Source organism: Asterias rubens, chromosome 1, assembly GCF_902459465.1.
Source record: "Asterias rubens chromosome 1, eAstRub1.3, whole genome shotgun sequence".
NCBI classification, from domain to species: Eukaryota; Metazoa; Echinodermata; class Asteroidea; order Forcipulatida; family Asteriidae; genus Asterias; species Asterias rubens.
In genome coordinates this window covers 12341931-12359086 of record NC_047062.1, presented here as the reverse complement: position 1 = coordinate 12359086, position 17156 = coordinate 12341931, and the positions used below count along the sequence as shown (strand labels likewise).

Sequence of the window (17156 nt, the reverse complement as noted above, 5' to 3'; positions counted from 1 at the left end):
GATTTTGCCGTATTTTATTGATGGAATACATGATGACCATGAGGTTCGTAGAGACGATAGCGGATCGAAACCCTGTGGAAAACGCATGCGCAATGTAACGAACCGGTGTCATGACAAAAACTGTCCGCTGGCAATAAGTGTCCGCTCATTAGCATATTGCGTTATGATTGGTCAAGCGTCTATGACGTCACATTGTTTACGGAAGCTTGCTAAATAGTGTCCGCGGTTAGCGTGCATCATCGTTGCGTGCTTTGCTTGCTTCTTTTTTAACCTTTTAGTTTTACATTTTTGTAACGCTTTCCTGCTTGTATTTGATTATAAATATTCGTATTATTTATCATTTTTTTAGCACTTTCACAATTCTTACTTTTTAACCTGCACTTTTTAATTACTCAAGTAAAATACTAAAACATACTTCTGAGCTATTTAGTAACTTGACTTGTATTTACTTAAACGTTTTCTTGGTTGTATTTTATTATAAATAATTCGTAATATTTAGGACAATCACTGTTTAAACCTGCACTGTTTTACCATAGTAAAATACTAATCTTGACATACTTTGGATATTTCCTGTTTTGAAATTGTACTTAGATAAATATCTGTATATTTCTTAATTCGTTTTTCTGTAATTTTAAAACAGTATATATTTGTTCCTTTTTTTTATATAATTTTACACGCAATTCAGCATCTGGCTGCTGCCAAGTTTGATTGTTTTTTAATAAACCAATACTAATACTAATAATAATAAATTGGCTTGTATTCAATGAACGCTTTCTTGATTGTATTTAATTATATAATCAGCAGCATGGCGCCCGGACACTATTTGTTGGGCGGACACTATTTGTCACGTAATACGTGACAAATAGTGTCCGGGGTCTACTGCGCATGCTCAGCGGACACTTATTGCCAGCGGACAGTTTTTGTCATGACACCGGAACCAGCAATGGTAAGGGTCGCCGATGCATGACCAAATAATCAACCTCTTGGGCTAGTTTAGTCCGGATGGCAAGAATAAATTCGCTGTGTGAACGCAAGCCAATTTTGGACTAAGTCATGTTTATGTTTTGGACACCCGCGGTGCTTAGTCTTGGTTCCAACACCATTGGTGTTGCGCGGTCACACATAACCAACGTTCCGATCTATGCACGGTCGGATCTCTCTCACCAAGACTGGAACCAAGACTACGCGGTGCTCGGATTAAGGGCTAGTTTAACCCCACGTCTGAACACTATGTGCCACACGCAGATGGGGGTGGGGGTAGTCTTGGCCCAAGACTATGGTGCTTGATTCTGGATAGTGTACTACGCGCTGTTGAATCGCCAAAGCGCGCCCGCCACGGTATGATTTAGTTACGTGGACGGCTTGAAATCTAGACTATCCAAAATCAAGCACCATAGTCTTGGGCCAAGACTAGGGTGGGGCGGAGGTTGTCCACTAATTCCTGTACTCAAATATTGGTACCTCGTTCCTTTAACCAGAGTGCCCTGATCTAGGCTGCCGGTTTATATACAATAAGGTACCACATCAAAATGATATGTTTGGATGACTTTGAGAAGTATGCACGAGACAATCTTCCTCGAAGTGTCTTTAATGTTGTCAGTTGTGGTGCAGATGATCAACAGACCCTCCATGACAATCGGAATGCATTCAAAAGGTATGTACAACCAGAACTCGCTCTGAGCTGAATGAATGCTTAGCCCTGGTGGGCCAAATTTCATAGTGCCGCTTATTTGGGCTTACTGTAGCAGAACAATTTCTAAAGATGTTTACAAGCGTATTCAAAGGAACACGTTGCCTTGGATTTGTCAAATTGTTGACTCCCATAAATGGCCGACCGTGTTAGTTAGATAAGCAAAAGGTAAACCAGGCAATTTCGAGGCATATTTGTGTGGATCATTGTATTCTATTTTTACAACATCTTTCCAATCATATGCTCCGATCACTCGTCTGATCCAATGCAACGTGTTCCTTAAACATTTCATAATAGGCCCTATGCCCAATTTTATAAAAGCTGTTCAGCAGAAGAAAAAAAAAGTGAGGGCCCCTGTCACAACAATGTAAACCCAATGTGATAACTTTCCGTATGGCGCCACCACTTTTTCACTCATTTTTAGAAAAAGGGATATCTCATTGAGGTAAATTAGATACTATATTATTTCATATCGAATGAAAAAGTGGTGGCGCCATACGGAAACTTTTCCACCCAATGTATTTAATGCGTCAGTGTGTCCGTCGCACTAGTGCACTCCACTGATGGTGGACGGTGCAACCATGCAACGAACGATTTCAACCCGCGGGCTATCCGACTGTTCTATTATTGTAGCTCAATTCGTTGGACTGTTGCTATGGCTCTGTAAACTATAGAGTCATAAATAAAAGATTTTATCTTTTATGAAGCAGGACGGTTTGACCTTGGAGCTGGTTTGACTGAGGTTCACGCAGAACGAACCTCATTATAGTTTTAACGGTAGTCGGTAGGTCCATTATGGGCCACATAACAAAACAACATGTTGATCGTCTTTTTGTGGATGGGGAGGGAGTTTTTTATATTTTAATTTTGTGTCTTGCTTATTATGCAGTTTTGTTGACATGACCAACTATGAAATAAATAATAACGGATCATCACAATCACTTTAAAACGTAGGGTTTGTGTGTTTTTGATGTTTTCAATTGTTTTGTCAAACCAATTTATTTCCTAGATTGCTTTTTCTGTAAACATTTTCGAAAAACTAAAACGCAGTGTAGCCCGAATAAACATTTGAAGAATCGTTCTTGCTTTTGCCAAGTTGAATAGAACCTAGTTCTTTAAACATCTTTTTTTAACCTGTAACATTAAAGATGCTTTGTCAGATTTTTGGCCCCAAACATTAAAAAAAAATTTTTTGAGTGAATGGTATTTCAAAGAGTATCACCCGCTATAACGAAAAAAAGTTAAACTTTTACTGTTTATGGTCAGAAACCATGAATTTTTTTTAAAACGTTTCTTATAAAACACATAAGAATTGGTCACGTGATATATTGTCGGGATCCCGACAAAAACTAATTTTGAGCACTTTATTTCACTGCTAGTAGAATTGGCGGACTTTTTCGAGCAATGGCTCAAATGAAAGCCTGTAACTTTCTCGACCCCCATCAAAATACCTATTGAATTTTAAATCAAAATTCTGGGGTCAAATCGGCCAAAAATCTGCCATAGCATCTTTAAAAAGTATATGCTGTAAAATTTGACCAAAAAGATTATTGTAAATGTCGTTTTTATGATAAAAAAAATGGGGTCGGGTATTTGAACGGTCGGGTGGGGACGATCAACAGATTTGTTATGTAGCTTAACCTTGTTGGGGCTAATGCAAAAATGACAACCACTATCATGATAATGTGGTCAGCTAACTAAATCGGTGGGGGCATGGCAGGCCAGTCTTGAAAGAAAGTAGCTATTATGCATGGCTATTGCTGTGACTGACGATCTCTCAGAAGGATAGTAATGACCTTGTTTCTACCACGTTTCTACCCTATATGGGATTTTGAAACAGCTAAGCTAACCATTGAATATACATATCGAGCATTGGTGTTTTCAAATGTCATTCAATCAAGCAGTTTGTCCAGTAAAACATGCAAAGTGTCGCCATAGTGTGTTGGGAGCGGGGGTGGTCTTTTGGGAGTGCAAAACTTAACCACTAATACCACATAGCTAAAAAAAAGTGTCTTTTAAAGTTGCCAAATTACTTTATTTTATACATTTGTAGAATTCGCATCCGTCCCAGGGTTTTAAGAGACGTTTCCAAGAGAGATTTATCAGCAACCATTCTTGGCCAGCATGTACCATTTCCTTTTGGTATAAGCCCATCAGGCCTTCATAAACTGGTGTGCAGTGATGGGGAAACTGCAACAGCAAGGGGTAGGCCAAACTAACTAACATAATTGTTTTTTTGCTAACAAAACAGATGCTGTCAGTGTAAGCACTATATATAATGAGAAAATAGAATTAGCTGTTGCAAACAACTTACCAACCAAATGGACCGAGAGTATAAATGCAAAAAATAGTTAACCTGTAAACCTGTGGGAATGAAACGGGTTAGTGTGTAGAACCTGTAGTTGTCTCGATGATACGAATAACGTAGTGCTTTCTCTTTTAGTTTCCTAAGTTCCTGAAACAAGCGAACGCAACTTTGGTTAGACATGGTGAAAAAGAAAACAAACAGGAACAAATCTGTAGAGAAAAGCAATAAAAAAATGTGAATAAACTGAGGCTGGCGGTAACACCAAGGGATGATAATCTAAAGAGGAGTAGGGGTGGTTCTGAGAAGAACCTTTGGTTTCAATTGGAGAAAATGGTAATTCAATTCAATTCAATTCAATTCAATTCAATTTTTATTTGTCCCACCATGTAGGAAACTCTGTATGAATACATGCAATACAGAAAGAAAAATAAATAACACACAATCATAAATAAACTACTGGAAATATTAATTAATCAGAAAACTACATTACTAATAAACCACAAATTAATTATACTGAAAACTACATCTAAGCAGAAAGTAAACAAAGTAGTTAAACACGGTTGAGGAGACGGACGGAGTATGGGATGAAGGAGTTGAGGTACCTGTTTGTTTTGCACCTAAGTGACTGCCATCTCCTACCACTTCTAAGTTTGATGAAGAATTTGTTTAATGGATGGTTGGTGTTACATACAACAGCCTCTGCTTTAGCTAGAACCTTATCTTTGCAAGTTTCATCAAGATCGATGTCTCTTGTTTCACAACCCGTTTCATTTTACCAGTATCTTGTTTTCTTGCGCCATTGTACCAAACCACACAATCATGAGTAAAAGCACTTTCAATAACAGATGAGTAAAACAGAATCATAATTTCCTTGTCTACATGAAAATAGTTCAATTTACGCAAAAAATACATTAACCGACAGCCCTTTGTGATGAGCGCTGAGCAATGGTTACTCCAATTCAATTGATTGTCGATTATTGTACCCAGGTATTTGTAATTTTGCACAATGTCAATATCCTGTCCAATGAGGGTAATACTATTTGCTGAAGGTTCACCTCTCTTAATATGCCTGAAATCAAACACAATCTCTTTTGTTTTTTGAGGATTCAGTATGAGAAAGTTATCATTACACCACTGGCTAAAGTTCTGTATCGCTTTCCTATATTCCCCCTCCTGCTGGTTGTATATGAGTCCAAGAATCACTGTGTCATCGGCATATTTGAAAATTTTCACTGAACTGAGGTTGGATGTACACACCATGTACATTCATTTGTGTAAAATAATGATAAACAATATGGGTGAAATGACACAGCCCTGAGGTGAACCAGTGTTACAAACTATAGGGTCTGAAAGAATGTTGTTGACTTTAACCTTTTGGACTCTTGCTGAGAGAAAGTCCCTTATCCAGAGAATTAAAGATGGTTTTACGCCTAAGTGTTTGAGTTTCTCCAGTAACAAAGATGGTCGTATCGTGTTGAAAGCCGATGAGAAGTCAATAAACAGAGCCCTTGCATAGCACTGTTGTTTGTCCAAATGTTGGTAAATTTCGTGCGTGAAACTCAGAACAGCATTCTGGACTGATTTTTTTGGCTGGTATGCAAACTGGTAGATGTCGAGTTTCTCCTGAATAGGTTGGATGAGGTTATGTAGAATAATCTTCTCCAAGCATTTCATCACCACAGATGTAATTGCTACAGGGCGGTAGTCGTTATTCTCCGACGCACGTGGTTTTTTAGCGACTGGTGTTATGATGGCTGTTTTCCAGCATAGTGGCAATGCTTGTTGATCAACTGACATCTGAAACAACTCTCTATATGGAGTTGCGAGTTGTCGTGCACAGCATTTGAGAGTTCTTCCCCGTATTTCATCAGGTCCAGTAGCTTTATTTGGGTTGATTAATTTGAACTGTTTGACGACATCCCTCTCCTCTATCGAAATTGGCGTGTCGTCCATTTGGCGTAAATCGTCACTAATCAGATCAAGTGTAGTCGACATGTCGATATTGTCAAATCTGCAATAGAACTCGTTTAAGTTGACAAAGACATTAATAAACTGGGGGAGGAATAAACTGGGGGAGGAAAACAACATTAATATACAAAAGGGAAGTGCACTAAAAAGGAAACAGATTTTAGTGAAAATGCAGGGTGTATAGAGTAAACCTGGAGGGGGGGGGGAACTGTGGTTAATTATACACGGGGGAAGAACTCATGAAGGGAAAAAAGGACATGATGAAACAAGTATGGAAACAAACGGGAAAACAAAAGTGCTGAAACAAAAGTTCAAGCAAACTGCCACAAAAAAAAACAAGCAAACAAATGAAGAAACCTGTGGAGAAATATAGTAAATTTAGTAATTGAACATAGTCAAAAAGGAAATGGGGGAAACAAATTGGTTATTATATACGGAGAGAAGGCAATGAGAGAAAGAAAGAACAAACTGTGAAATACAACCAACAAATAATACAAAATGTAACAAGAAACCAGGGAGGTAAGGAGGATCACCAAAGGGATATTGCAACAGAGGAATATAGATGAGAAAATAGAATTAGCTGTTGCAAACAACTTACCAACCAAATGGACCGAGAGTATAAATGCACTATATATAATGAAAACTTTTGGCCCCAAACGCGCAAAAGCTTTCTGTGTTTGATGATCGCCGAGAGCCATGCACACAATATCATTGAATAAGGTTGACCTTGCAACTATAGCATACCCACAGATTCGCTCGGCCCGTGGAGCAAGTTTTTGCTCCATGCTCGGCCCCAGCACTAGTCTAGGTTCCTAGACCATTGGTGTTGCGTGGTCACACACAACCAACGTTCCGATTATGCACGGCAAAAACTGTACACGCTTGTAATGAACGAACGCTAGCGGGCGCTCTGTTTCTCTGATTTCCGGATCTCCATAGACCTTATCACAAATACCAATGCGCAAGCGCAGACTGTTGAATGAGGTGCGTTGTGGGATATATATGGATCACATTTGGATACCAGCTAGACCACAATGCACCTTATTCCAAGCTTTACGCGCGCGCCCCGGTATTTGCGAAAAGGTCTATGTCCTGTGCTCACCAGGAAATCAGAGAAACAGAGCGCCCGCTAGCGTTCGTTCATTACAAGCGTGTACAGTTTTTGCCGTGCATAATCGGAACGTTGGTTGTGTGTGACCACGCAACACCAATGGTCTAGGAACCTAGACTACCCCAGCACCTGGCCTGAACCATGGAGGAAGGAATAGAAGGAGCTCGAACGACCCGCAAAACCGCAGAGTAACAAAAGAATACCCTGACAATGCCCCCGTCTAACCAGTGGAAAAAGGTAGGAGACCTCCAGCTGGACGGCCGATTAACGAGCAGGATTAGATTTCTTTGTACAGAACGTGCGGTACCGTAATCTTGGTGCAAGACGTTTCTCGTTTCCTTTTCACGCACACCGCGGCCAATTCACCGACAGCGCGCGCACCGACTCACCGGCCTGACGCGTCTTTGCGAAGATAAGAAGCCCAGCCACAACACCACGTTGGCATTCGGTTGTGTACTGTGTGCATGTGTACAAGAAGGTACATGTACATGTCAGACACATCCTTTGCCGACACACTTGGCCACAACTAGACGTGACATGTAATGGAGGAAAATTTTCGCCCAAAACTGTGCTTTATAGTTAAGTGCCGATAGCCATGCAGGATATCTTTCTTTATTTTCGAAATAATTTGCAAATATACCCATACAAGTTACAAGTTCTCTCATCCGCAAATAAAACACTCGATACCTCGAGTCCACTCACCGCCCCGGAGAAACGTCTTGGTCCGTGTGCTGATCGCTCGGGGAAATCCGAGCACATTCCAATCATGCCGTGCTGCGCTAGGCCTGCATAACTCTGACGTAGCAGTATCAGCATAATTTCCCACAGTCTGGTATCTGTACGTCTTCGGTGCAACGCAACCAGAAACAGCCAGGCTTCCTCGTATGTTAGTTGGTGTGTAGGGCTTGTACATTTACGTTCGTCTTTTAATTTTTGTAAACATGATTGCTGCTGAACGATGTGCGAATTTTAGTTTGCCCTAAAATACGTTTTTAGGGAAGATTTTGATTATTTTTGTAAGTGCAATTAATTTAGGGGAATGGAATCTTAAAATGTTATGAGGATGTTTATTAGCAACAGAGCTAACAAAAATAGATCGATGTACACGAACATGGGATTTTCTGGCATTTTTAGTCTTAGTCCAAATGGTAACTTTGTAGGTACAAATAATTATAGGGTCACAATGCCTGAAGCTACTTTTTATGCAGAAAAAACTAAACACTACATCTTAAACTTCCGTATACTATTCACACAGCTTGGTCAAAATCAACCGGTGGTCGACCACCATTAAATATCTTAGCCTATGAGTAATTTGACACGTCTTCGCGAAGATAAGAAGCCCAAATAAAACACTCGACTCCTCGAGTCTTGCCGATGCGGTCAGCAATATTGTTATAGTATTTTTTCATTGACTGACAATTTCTTCCCTCTAACAATCGATCGCAACCGCTGATCTCTAATTAATAATAACATAAAGATCAGTGATCGCCTTCGCATGCACAACAAAACGCACATGGTGTGGTATTTCCCCGGGTTCCCGCTGTAGCATGATGCAGCGAGGCTTTTACTCGACACGTCAGGTGCATGCAAGTTACCAGGCTGGCCTGCTTGTCTGTTTCCAGTTGTGCGCGTGCGTAGTATTTTGTTGACCCACATGTTGAATATGTATGTTAGGATAGGTCACATAACTCAAACACATGCACACGGACCAAGACGTTTCTCCGGGGCGGTGAGTGGACTATAAGTCAGGTGAGTCGGTGCGCGCGCTGTCGGTGAATTGGCCGCGGTGTGCGTGAAAAGGAAACGAGAAACGTCTTGCACCAAGACTAGCGGTACCGCCGCTCTGCACCGATGGCTTCGTGTAAAGTTGAATCATTGGAGACAAGAATTGTGAATATACACGTTTTCATTTACCGTTTGTGGTGTTTTACTGAAACATCATGGCATATTTTTTTTTTTTTTTTTTTTACTTTCCGGTCACTAGCGGTGGTTCAAAATTTGGGTATTAGCACACGAGGATGGTTGGTATTCAATTGTGTTTTTCGATTTGGTGAGCACAAGTGTACACAATTTTTATCAGGTCTCAAAAAAGTTGTTTTTCTGTATTATATCCATACGACATACGACACCATGGTTGATGAGTGAAGAACCAAGTGCGCACGCGCAAACTCACATACGCCAGTTCGCCCATTGTCTGTATAAGGTATGTCGGTGATTACGAGATGTTGTTAAACGACCGCGGTACCGCAGGTTCGACTTTTGAAGTCCCTTCGTTTGAGCTCCTTCTATTCCTTCCTCCATGCCTGAACCAAATAATCTTTGCAAGCTGATATAGCCCATCCAAGCGGTCCTGGTTTAGCACCGGCCCGCTCTGAATTCACGAACTGCATTGATACTACTATACTGCACGGTTCATAACAGTACTTGAGCTCCATGATACTATGGGGTCGAAACATGGCTTTTCGAGGTGTCAACGAGGTTACAACGCGGCCTCGTTGTATGAGGTACTACAACCTCGGAAAAACATGCTTCGACCCCACGGTATCAAGTACTGCTATGTACCGTGCAGTATAGTATCTATGCAGTTCTTTAATTCATAGCAGCGGGCCGGTGCTTTCGTAAAGAGCCTTGGACAACAAGGCTAGTCCTGGATAGACCTGTCAGCTGATGGGGCCGAGCGAATCGAGAAAATAGCGGTCACGAGAAAATAGTGAAAAAATGATAACACATTTTGCACTACCATCGATTTAGAATAGAACGCTCACTGAGCGATAAACTCCAAACGGGAAATTAGTTTAATTTATTGTTCATCAGATATGACATTTCAGTCAAAGGGATGTTTTCTACCATTATCATCATTAGACTCCCCGCGTAAGTTTGATGTAAATCGGTGGTCTTAGCCGAGTTTTTTTCTATCCAATTCTGAGATGTTCCTTTATTACACTTATAAGAGAGATTCTCTATACGGTATAATTGCAAGTGCAAACTTGCAGATGTTCGGCGCCAAGAAGCTTACCAAAAAAAAACGTTTCGTTGTTACTATTTTTTATCCAGAATCTGCATAAGAATGAACAGTTATAACTTTTAGAATTCCTTTGATATTACAATGCAAGTTAATTTTCTATGAAGTGCCGTTTTGTATTAAACAGGTGGTCTTTGTCCTTTGAAATGTTTTATGGAACAAAACACTTGCGTCATTGTTTTCTCATTTTCAGAATAGTTTTCTAATAATAATTGTCTTGAGTTTTTGTTTTTGTCCAACTGACTACTTATGCCAATATGTTTTTGTTGTTCATATTATGAGCTGCATCTTCCGTGGGCGTCATAATGATTCTTAGCAGCTACTCAAACAGTAGCATCGAGGAAGTTACAAATGCAGCACCCACCGCCCATCTTTGGCTTCAAGTTTACATCTTCAAAGATCGGGAAATAACAGCAGAGCTAGTACATAGAGCAGAGCGGGCTGGTTATAAAGCCATCGTGGTTACAGTCGACACTCCATATGCTGGCAACAAAATAGATGTAAATCGATATGGTGGATTCAACCCCCAAGTCAGGTATTAATAATAATAATAATAATAATTAACAACAAGTATTTAGAACGCTCCTCATAAAAAAAAATATATAACAGCGTTTACAAAAAAATAAAAATGCACAACAAACAAATAAACTTCATCAGAAAAGCTACAAACACAAGGGTATTGTTGTATTTGTGTTTGTACTTTCAAATTAATGTGAAAAGTCTTTCAAAGCCTGAATTGAAACTGACATTGAATATTATTATAGCCAGAATAATCTTTTTGATTTTGATTTTACTTTACAATGCACCAATTATTGAACCTACCGGTTAACCAAATCCAAATCAGCCAACAGAAATAATTTTAATATGTTTTTTTTTGTCATCATACAACTTTCCGAAGACTTGTTGACATTGTTACTTTCAGATTGCCAAACTTAGAGTCAAGTTGTCTTCGACCTTTATGCGACTCGTTAGAGCTTTCAGCATCAGTTACTTGGTCTGATATAACATGGATTCAAAGTCTCTCAAGTCTACCTGTCGTTGTCAAAGGAATCATGTCAGGTATTTTATCAAAGACAATAGAGAAAATAAACAATACATTTGGAATGGGATAATGGTATTAAAGACAGTGGACACTATTGGTAATTGTCAAAGACCAGTCCTCTCACTTGATGTATCTCAACATATATGCATGAAATAACAAACCTGTGAAAGTTTGAGCTCAATTGGTCGTCGAAGTTGCGCGATAATAATGGAAGAAAAAACACCCATGTCACATGAAGTTGTGTGCGATTAGATGGTTGATTTCGAGACCTCAAGTTCTAAACTTGAGGTCTTGAAATCAAATTCGTGGAAAATTACTTCTTTCTCGAAAACTACGTCACTTCAGAGGGAGCCGTTTCTCACAACGTTTTATACTATCAACCTCTCCCCATTACTCGTCACCAAGTAAGGTTTTATGCTGATTTGTAATGGTCAAAGACCAGCCATCTCACTTGGTGTATCTCAACATATGCATAAAATTTAAAAAAACTGTGATTTGAGTCAATTGGTCGTCTAAGTTGCAAGATAATAATGACAGAAAACACCCTTGTCACTCGAAGTAAACATGTGCTTTCAGATGCTTGATTTCGACACCTCAAAATCTAAATCTGAGATCTCGAAATCAAATTCGTGGAAAATTACTGCTTCTCGAAAACTACACTACTTCAGAGGGAGCTGTTTCTCACATTGTTTATACTATCAACAGCTCTCCAAGTAAGTTATTATGTTAACTTTGATTTAGAGTAAATAAGAGAAAAATGTATTTAATATTGGGCTGAATATTTTAAAGCGACCCGCCGATAAAATATCTTCAATTGATTAACCAAATATCCAGAGCACCCGAGCACCCATGTCAACGCAGTACTCAACCAAACAAAAGTCTGCCAACAACTCTTTTATGAGTAATTCAAATATTTTGCGTTGAAATGATTTAGAGGAAAGTGATGAAAAGAAAGACTGTGTGCCCACGGCATCAATTTTTTTTAAATGGAAACTATATATTTATAGCAATGAGGTATTAGGCATGTGTGACAAGTACCCATTTATTCAGCTACAGTAACTCACCCTCAGACTTTTTTTTTGACATTATGGACTGTTAATAATATATCGATAGACATATACAACCAAAAATGTCACAAAGGAGTTGTTCAACCACATAATATAGACACAGCATGTTTGCATTTGACTTTATCCATGCAGGAGATTGTGCGAGAGAAGCAATGGCGGCTGGGGTGGATGGTATAATGGTGTCTAATCATGGAGGAAGACAACTGGACGGTGTTCCAGCAAGCGTACGTCAATGTTTAAAGGAATTTCAACCTTTCCACAACAAAACATCACTTCTAAACACACTGCTATTTTATTTTATCCCATGTCTTCCGGTAGCATGTTTTTTTTCTGTTCAAGTAGTACACAATCCCCATCCAAACATAAATCTTATTCACGTGGTTTTGTTTTTGTGTCACACCGATGTGTATAAAATCACTGTCTTCTCACTCACCCGAGTACTAGCTTTGATTCAAGGCTGTGTAGTGTGTTGCCTTGATTCAAGGCTGTTGGCGTAGTGTGCCCGCGGTGCTCGGCACGATTCGGCAGCAAAAATTGCACGCAGTGTATACACGAACAAGGTATACATTGTATGTGAAGTACATGTACATTGTACAGCGAGAACAGTATAGCGTAGTCATGAGTACGGTCGTGTCTTCAACCTCGTGCGTGTGGCTCAAAGTACTCATGTATAGCGTACCGTAGAGATGGTACATGTACAGTATGTGTATATACGCTGTGCACGTGTTATATGCACGCTTTGTGTTATGTATGGGGGTGCGCTGGCGGAATTCAGTGATGAGGACTGGGATTTTGATCAAGGCTATGTAGTGTGCCCTCTTGCCCGGTACGTCGGCAACAAAAACTGCACGCAGTGTATACACGAACAACGTACATTGTATGTGCAGTGCATATATAGCGAAGTCATGAGTACGTCGTGTCTTTCAACCTCGTACGCGTGGCTCAAACAGCAGCTACTTAGGTTGTACCCATTGATCTCTAATAATAGTAGATATCAATGGCTGTACCCATGTACATGTACATATACAATATAATGTGTAACATACATTGTACAGCTGGTACATGTAAGTATATGTACGCTGTACATGTATTATATGCACGCTTTGTGATGGGGTGCGCTGGCGGAATTCAGTGGGGACTCGGACTATCGGCTGGAGCGCCTTGATCAAAGGCTACCCAAGTACAGGTACATCTCGGACGTTTTTTTGAATTTTGCCCTTCAAGAGCAGATGTACTGTTAGTCTAGTCAATCTATGGTTTGCCCTAGACAAAATTGCAACAGAAATGATTTTTTTTGCAAGTGTCTCCTGAAACCATCTCAAACAACATATCCAAAAAGTAGAAAAAAGTAAGCAGGGGAAGTAGTGTATAATTTGCATGAATCACAAATTACCGTTTTCCCCCTAAAATAGGTATGCACACCCTATACAAAGTAGACATTTTTTCACTTATTTTTTTCCATGGGAATGGTCACTGCATTGTTTCTAAACATTATGAGTACATAGAAATTCAAGATGGCGGTCATTTTCCCCTCCAAAATCGATTTAACGCATTTAAATGGGGTAATAATCTGAGTTAAATAACCGATACGCGGATGTACATGCTTTAGACTCTGTGGTAGGTTTAAATGTGATTGTTCAATGTTTATAAGTGACATTATTTTTAAGTCACATGACAGTTCTCAGTATTTATCACTATAGTAATCCCATTTTACAAACTATACCTGTGACAATGGTATATTCAAATAAACAACTATCAACTTTATTACATTTAGAGCAGACATTCAAAAGCAACTCGAACTTGCATGCAGTGTTTAACTGGAAAAGTTGCATGACCCCCAAATATAACAATACCATTTTATTTATCCCATATTCAGAAAGACACAGTGCGATGTTTGCATACATTTGAATTGGTATGCAACGGATTCTGATGTAACACTACCTTCAATACATGGTTTTAAGAGTTTTAAGAACTAAAATGGGGTAAAGAACATTAATTTGAGCTCTTCGCTCAAGCTGTCAGTGGTTACCTGATGCGAATTCGTACAGTAGTCCCTTGAATTGGCCACACACTACTGAGCATTCCAAGCCCAGCTTCTTGCAGGTACTGGTATCACAGTCTGTTTTGCATTTGCATCGGATCACCTTCAAATAGATTATATAGTTCTCTTACATATTATGTAGACTGGCGATAAGACGGTTTTGGCGGGAAAATGGGGGCCATCTTGAAAAGTGGCCGTCATCTTGAATTTGTTCTTGCTCATAAATGTGCGAGAAAATATTAAGTGACCATTCCCATGGAAAAATAGGCTGTGCATTATTATTTTAAAGGGGAAAAGGGTAATTTCTAATTTATGCAAATTATACATATTTCCCCTGCTTACTTTTTTTCTACTTTTTGGATATGTTGTTTAGATGGTTTCAGGAGACGCTTGCATAAAAACACATTTCTGTTGCAATTTTGTCTGGGTCAAGCCATATTTTGGCTTAGATTGACTAGACTATAGTTGCCCTATAGCTAGAGGCAGTTTGAATTGAGCAGTGGGACTGCATAACAAATCTTCCATTGTAGTGGCTCTGAAAAGAACCGTTATACCATGGGTCCTAGCTCTATGGTTATACGGAGAGACTTTTTCAATTGTCATTTCAGTCAGAAAAATAATCGCTATCGAAACTGATTTCCAAGCAACAAATTCTTCTTTTATTCTGTGCAAAAGAAACATGCTCGAGATTCCAAATCAATCTATTTTTTTTTTGCCAATTTTTTAGCAGTATATTGCAAATTTGTCATGTTTGAACAACAACGGATACACTAGATATAATGTGGCAGCAGTCTATGCCATCCACTTTTATGGAACAAGGGATAGACAATACATTCTCCCACTTTTTGGCCGTGTTTTTGCACCCGATTCTTACTTTGTTCTCCCAGAAATATTTCACAAAGAAAAGCAGCACGATGTTAACATTTTGAAAACAACTTCAAGAAAAGTTGCTATAATTATATTACCCACAACATTTAATTGTTGTGATAAACTAACCTGTTGGAGAGGTCAATTTTTCCATTATTGGTTATTTGTCAAGTTTTACAGCTTAAAATTGTAACATGTATCGAAATTGCTATCGAAAGAGGGTTTTAAAGCAATTTTTTTTCTAGACTAACATTTCGAATTGTTTTATAAACTCCACTCTTTTTGTTAGCAAAATATCGAACATTTTGTCATGTTTGAGTTAAATACCACTCTTTTTCGTTTGAGCAGCCAAGGATGAATCTATCCTTTCCACATTTTGGCTGGATTTGACGGATCGACAAGGAATGGATAATTATTTGTATCCCCTCTGCTTTTAGGCTGGGCTTGTGCATCCATTTCTTACTTTGCTCTTTCCAGAGATATTTTATGAAGAAAAAAAAGCACAATTTTAACAATTTGAAAACAACTTTAAGACAAAAACTCAATATATATATTATTATTATTATTTTTTTTTTTGCAAAACAAAAAAACACAAAATATGCTTATTCACACCCCAAACGTGAACAATTAAAACTTGTAGTTTTTAAAATGAACCTGTTTCATTATTAGATTGATGTGTTACCAGAAGTCATTGCTGAAACTCAAGGCACTAACGTAGAAGTATACTTGGACGGTGGAGTCCGCCTTGGTACTGACGTCTTGAAGGCACTAGCTCTAGGAGCCAGGGCAGTGTTCATTGGACGACCTATATGGTGGGGTCTAACCTACAAAGTACGTATTGTCTGCATCACCACTCCATGTTGCTTGGAAATGGGCCGATTTCACTAAACGCTAAATCCAAAATTTGGCAACTCAGCGATGGATTTTGGATAGGCCTTACTTTGTAATTGCAGTTACTGCACACATTTTGTCCCATCTTCTCTTCCCTTCACTGTATCTGTTCTAAGACTAGAACTGTGTTATTCTGTAGTCCTTTAGAAAAATATGATTCTTCTTCGGTGCTGACTCTTCCTCTTTCACTGTATTATAATACGAAAGCGTAAGGCCGCCAGGGCTAGGATATTCTATACTTACTTTTTTCCGTTTTGCTGCACTTTCGAAATTCAAACCTCTTGCTTGTTTTTCACTATTTTCAAAAATGTGTGTAGACTTAAAAAAATATGAATTATTGTTTGTCTTTCTCAGGGTGAGGAAGGAGTGAGGCAAGTACTTGATATTCTCCGAGACGAATTGAGTCTGGCCATGGCCCTTTCAGGTAAAAGTTCTTTATCTGATAAAAGTCTGGAATGAAAACTATACAAAATACTGTTATGCTCAATAAACCTCAAATATTATAGATGATTGCTGATAAGACAAATCAATCTAGTTGACAATATTGGAATTGCTCACAGTCAATTGATTGATGGGTTAGTTTACCAAATTATCAGTTATTTCAAGTTCATAAAACTATCTTTTCAGAGCCAACAATCCAACCCCCCCCCCAAAAAAAAAGGAGAAGAGATTGACACCTGGTTGTACCCACAAATTTACTATTTATTGATTCTTTCTATTTATCCACACCATGCTATTTTTTCCCTATTTATCCACACCGTGCAAAGCTAATCGTGATCAAACGACTGACAATACTAATCTTTAGTTAATAAGTTTGTTAAAGACAGACTTGGTAAAGTAGACAATTATTGATAATATTTTCAGGTTGTGCTTCAGTGAAAGATGTCAGTTCATCCCTACTGGTTAGATGCCCTACCAGTAACCTGTAACCGTCAGACCCTTCCTCTTATAACCAGGGCCCAATTTCATAGCGCTGCTTAACAGTAAGCAAATTTGCGTGCTTACTGTAGCAGAAAAATTTGCTTAAGCCTTAGCGTATTTCACAGGTTAGCAGGAAAATTGGGCGGCCGTATTGCGTGTTTACCATGAATTTGTATTGTGACGTCATTTATTTTCGTGCGGTAAGCACCGGAAGGTAAGCATGCCTAT

General features: G+C 39.0%; 1 protein-coding gene across 2 annotated transcripts; it reads left to right on the top strand.

The window, feature by feature from the left end:
- Positions 1-1462: 1462 nt before the first annotated feature.
- On the top strand, positions 1463-17032 carry LOC117297915 (hydroxyacid oxidase 1-like). 2 transcript variants are annotated; one of them, XM_033781102.1, is made up of 8 exons: positions 1463-1654; positions 3744-3895; positions 10382-10634; positions 11022-11158; positions 12341-12432; positions 15786-15947; positions 16362-16431; positions 16872-17032. In XM_033781102.1, exons 1-8 carry the CDS (start codon positions 1530-1532, stop codon positions 16934-16936), a joined length of 1056 nt encoding a protein of 351 aa, XP_033636993.1. In that variant the 5' UTR covers positions 1463-1529; the 3' UTR covers positions 16937-17032. The 2 variants fall into 2 exon arrangements, with proteins under 2 accessions (XP_033636993.1, XP_033637000.1); XM_033781109.1 differs by lacking the exon at positions 3744-3895 and having other exon boundaries at positions 10419-10634.
- Positions 17033-17156: the final 124 nt, after the last annotated feature.

Bases quoted from the DNA above. Each gene is read 5' to 3' on its own strand.
- LOC117297915 (XM_033781102.1), top strand. From the start codon at position 1,530: ATGATATGTTTGGATGACTTTGAGAAGTATGCACGAGACAATCTTCCT. The intron at 12,433-15,785 runs GTACGTCAATGT...TTTCATTATTAG, and splicing joins TGGACGGTGTTCCAGCAAGC to ATTGATGTGTTACCAGAAGT. The intron at 16,432-16,871 runs GTAAAAGTTCTT...TAATATTTTCAG, and splicing joins TCTGGCCATGGCCCTTTCAG to GTTGTGCTTCAGTGAAAGAT.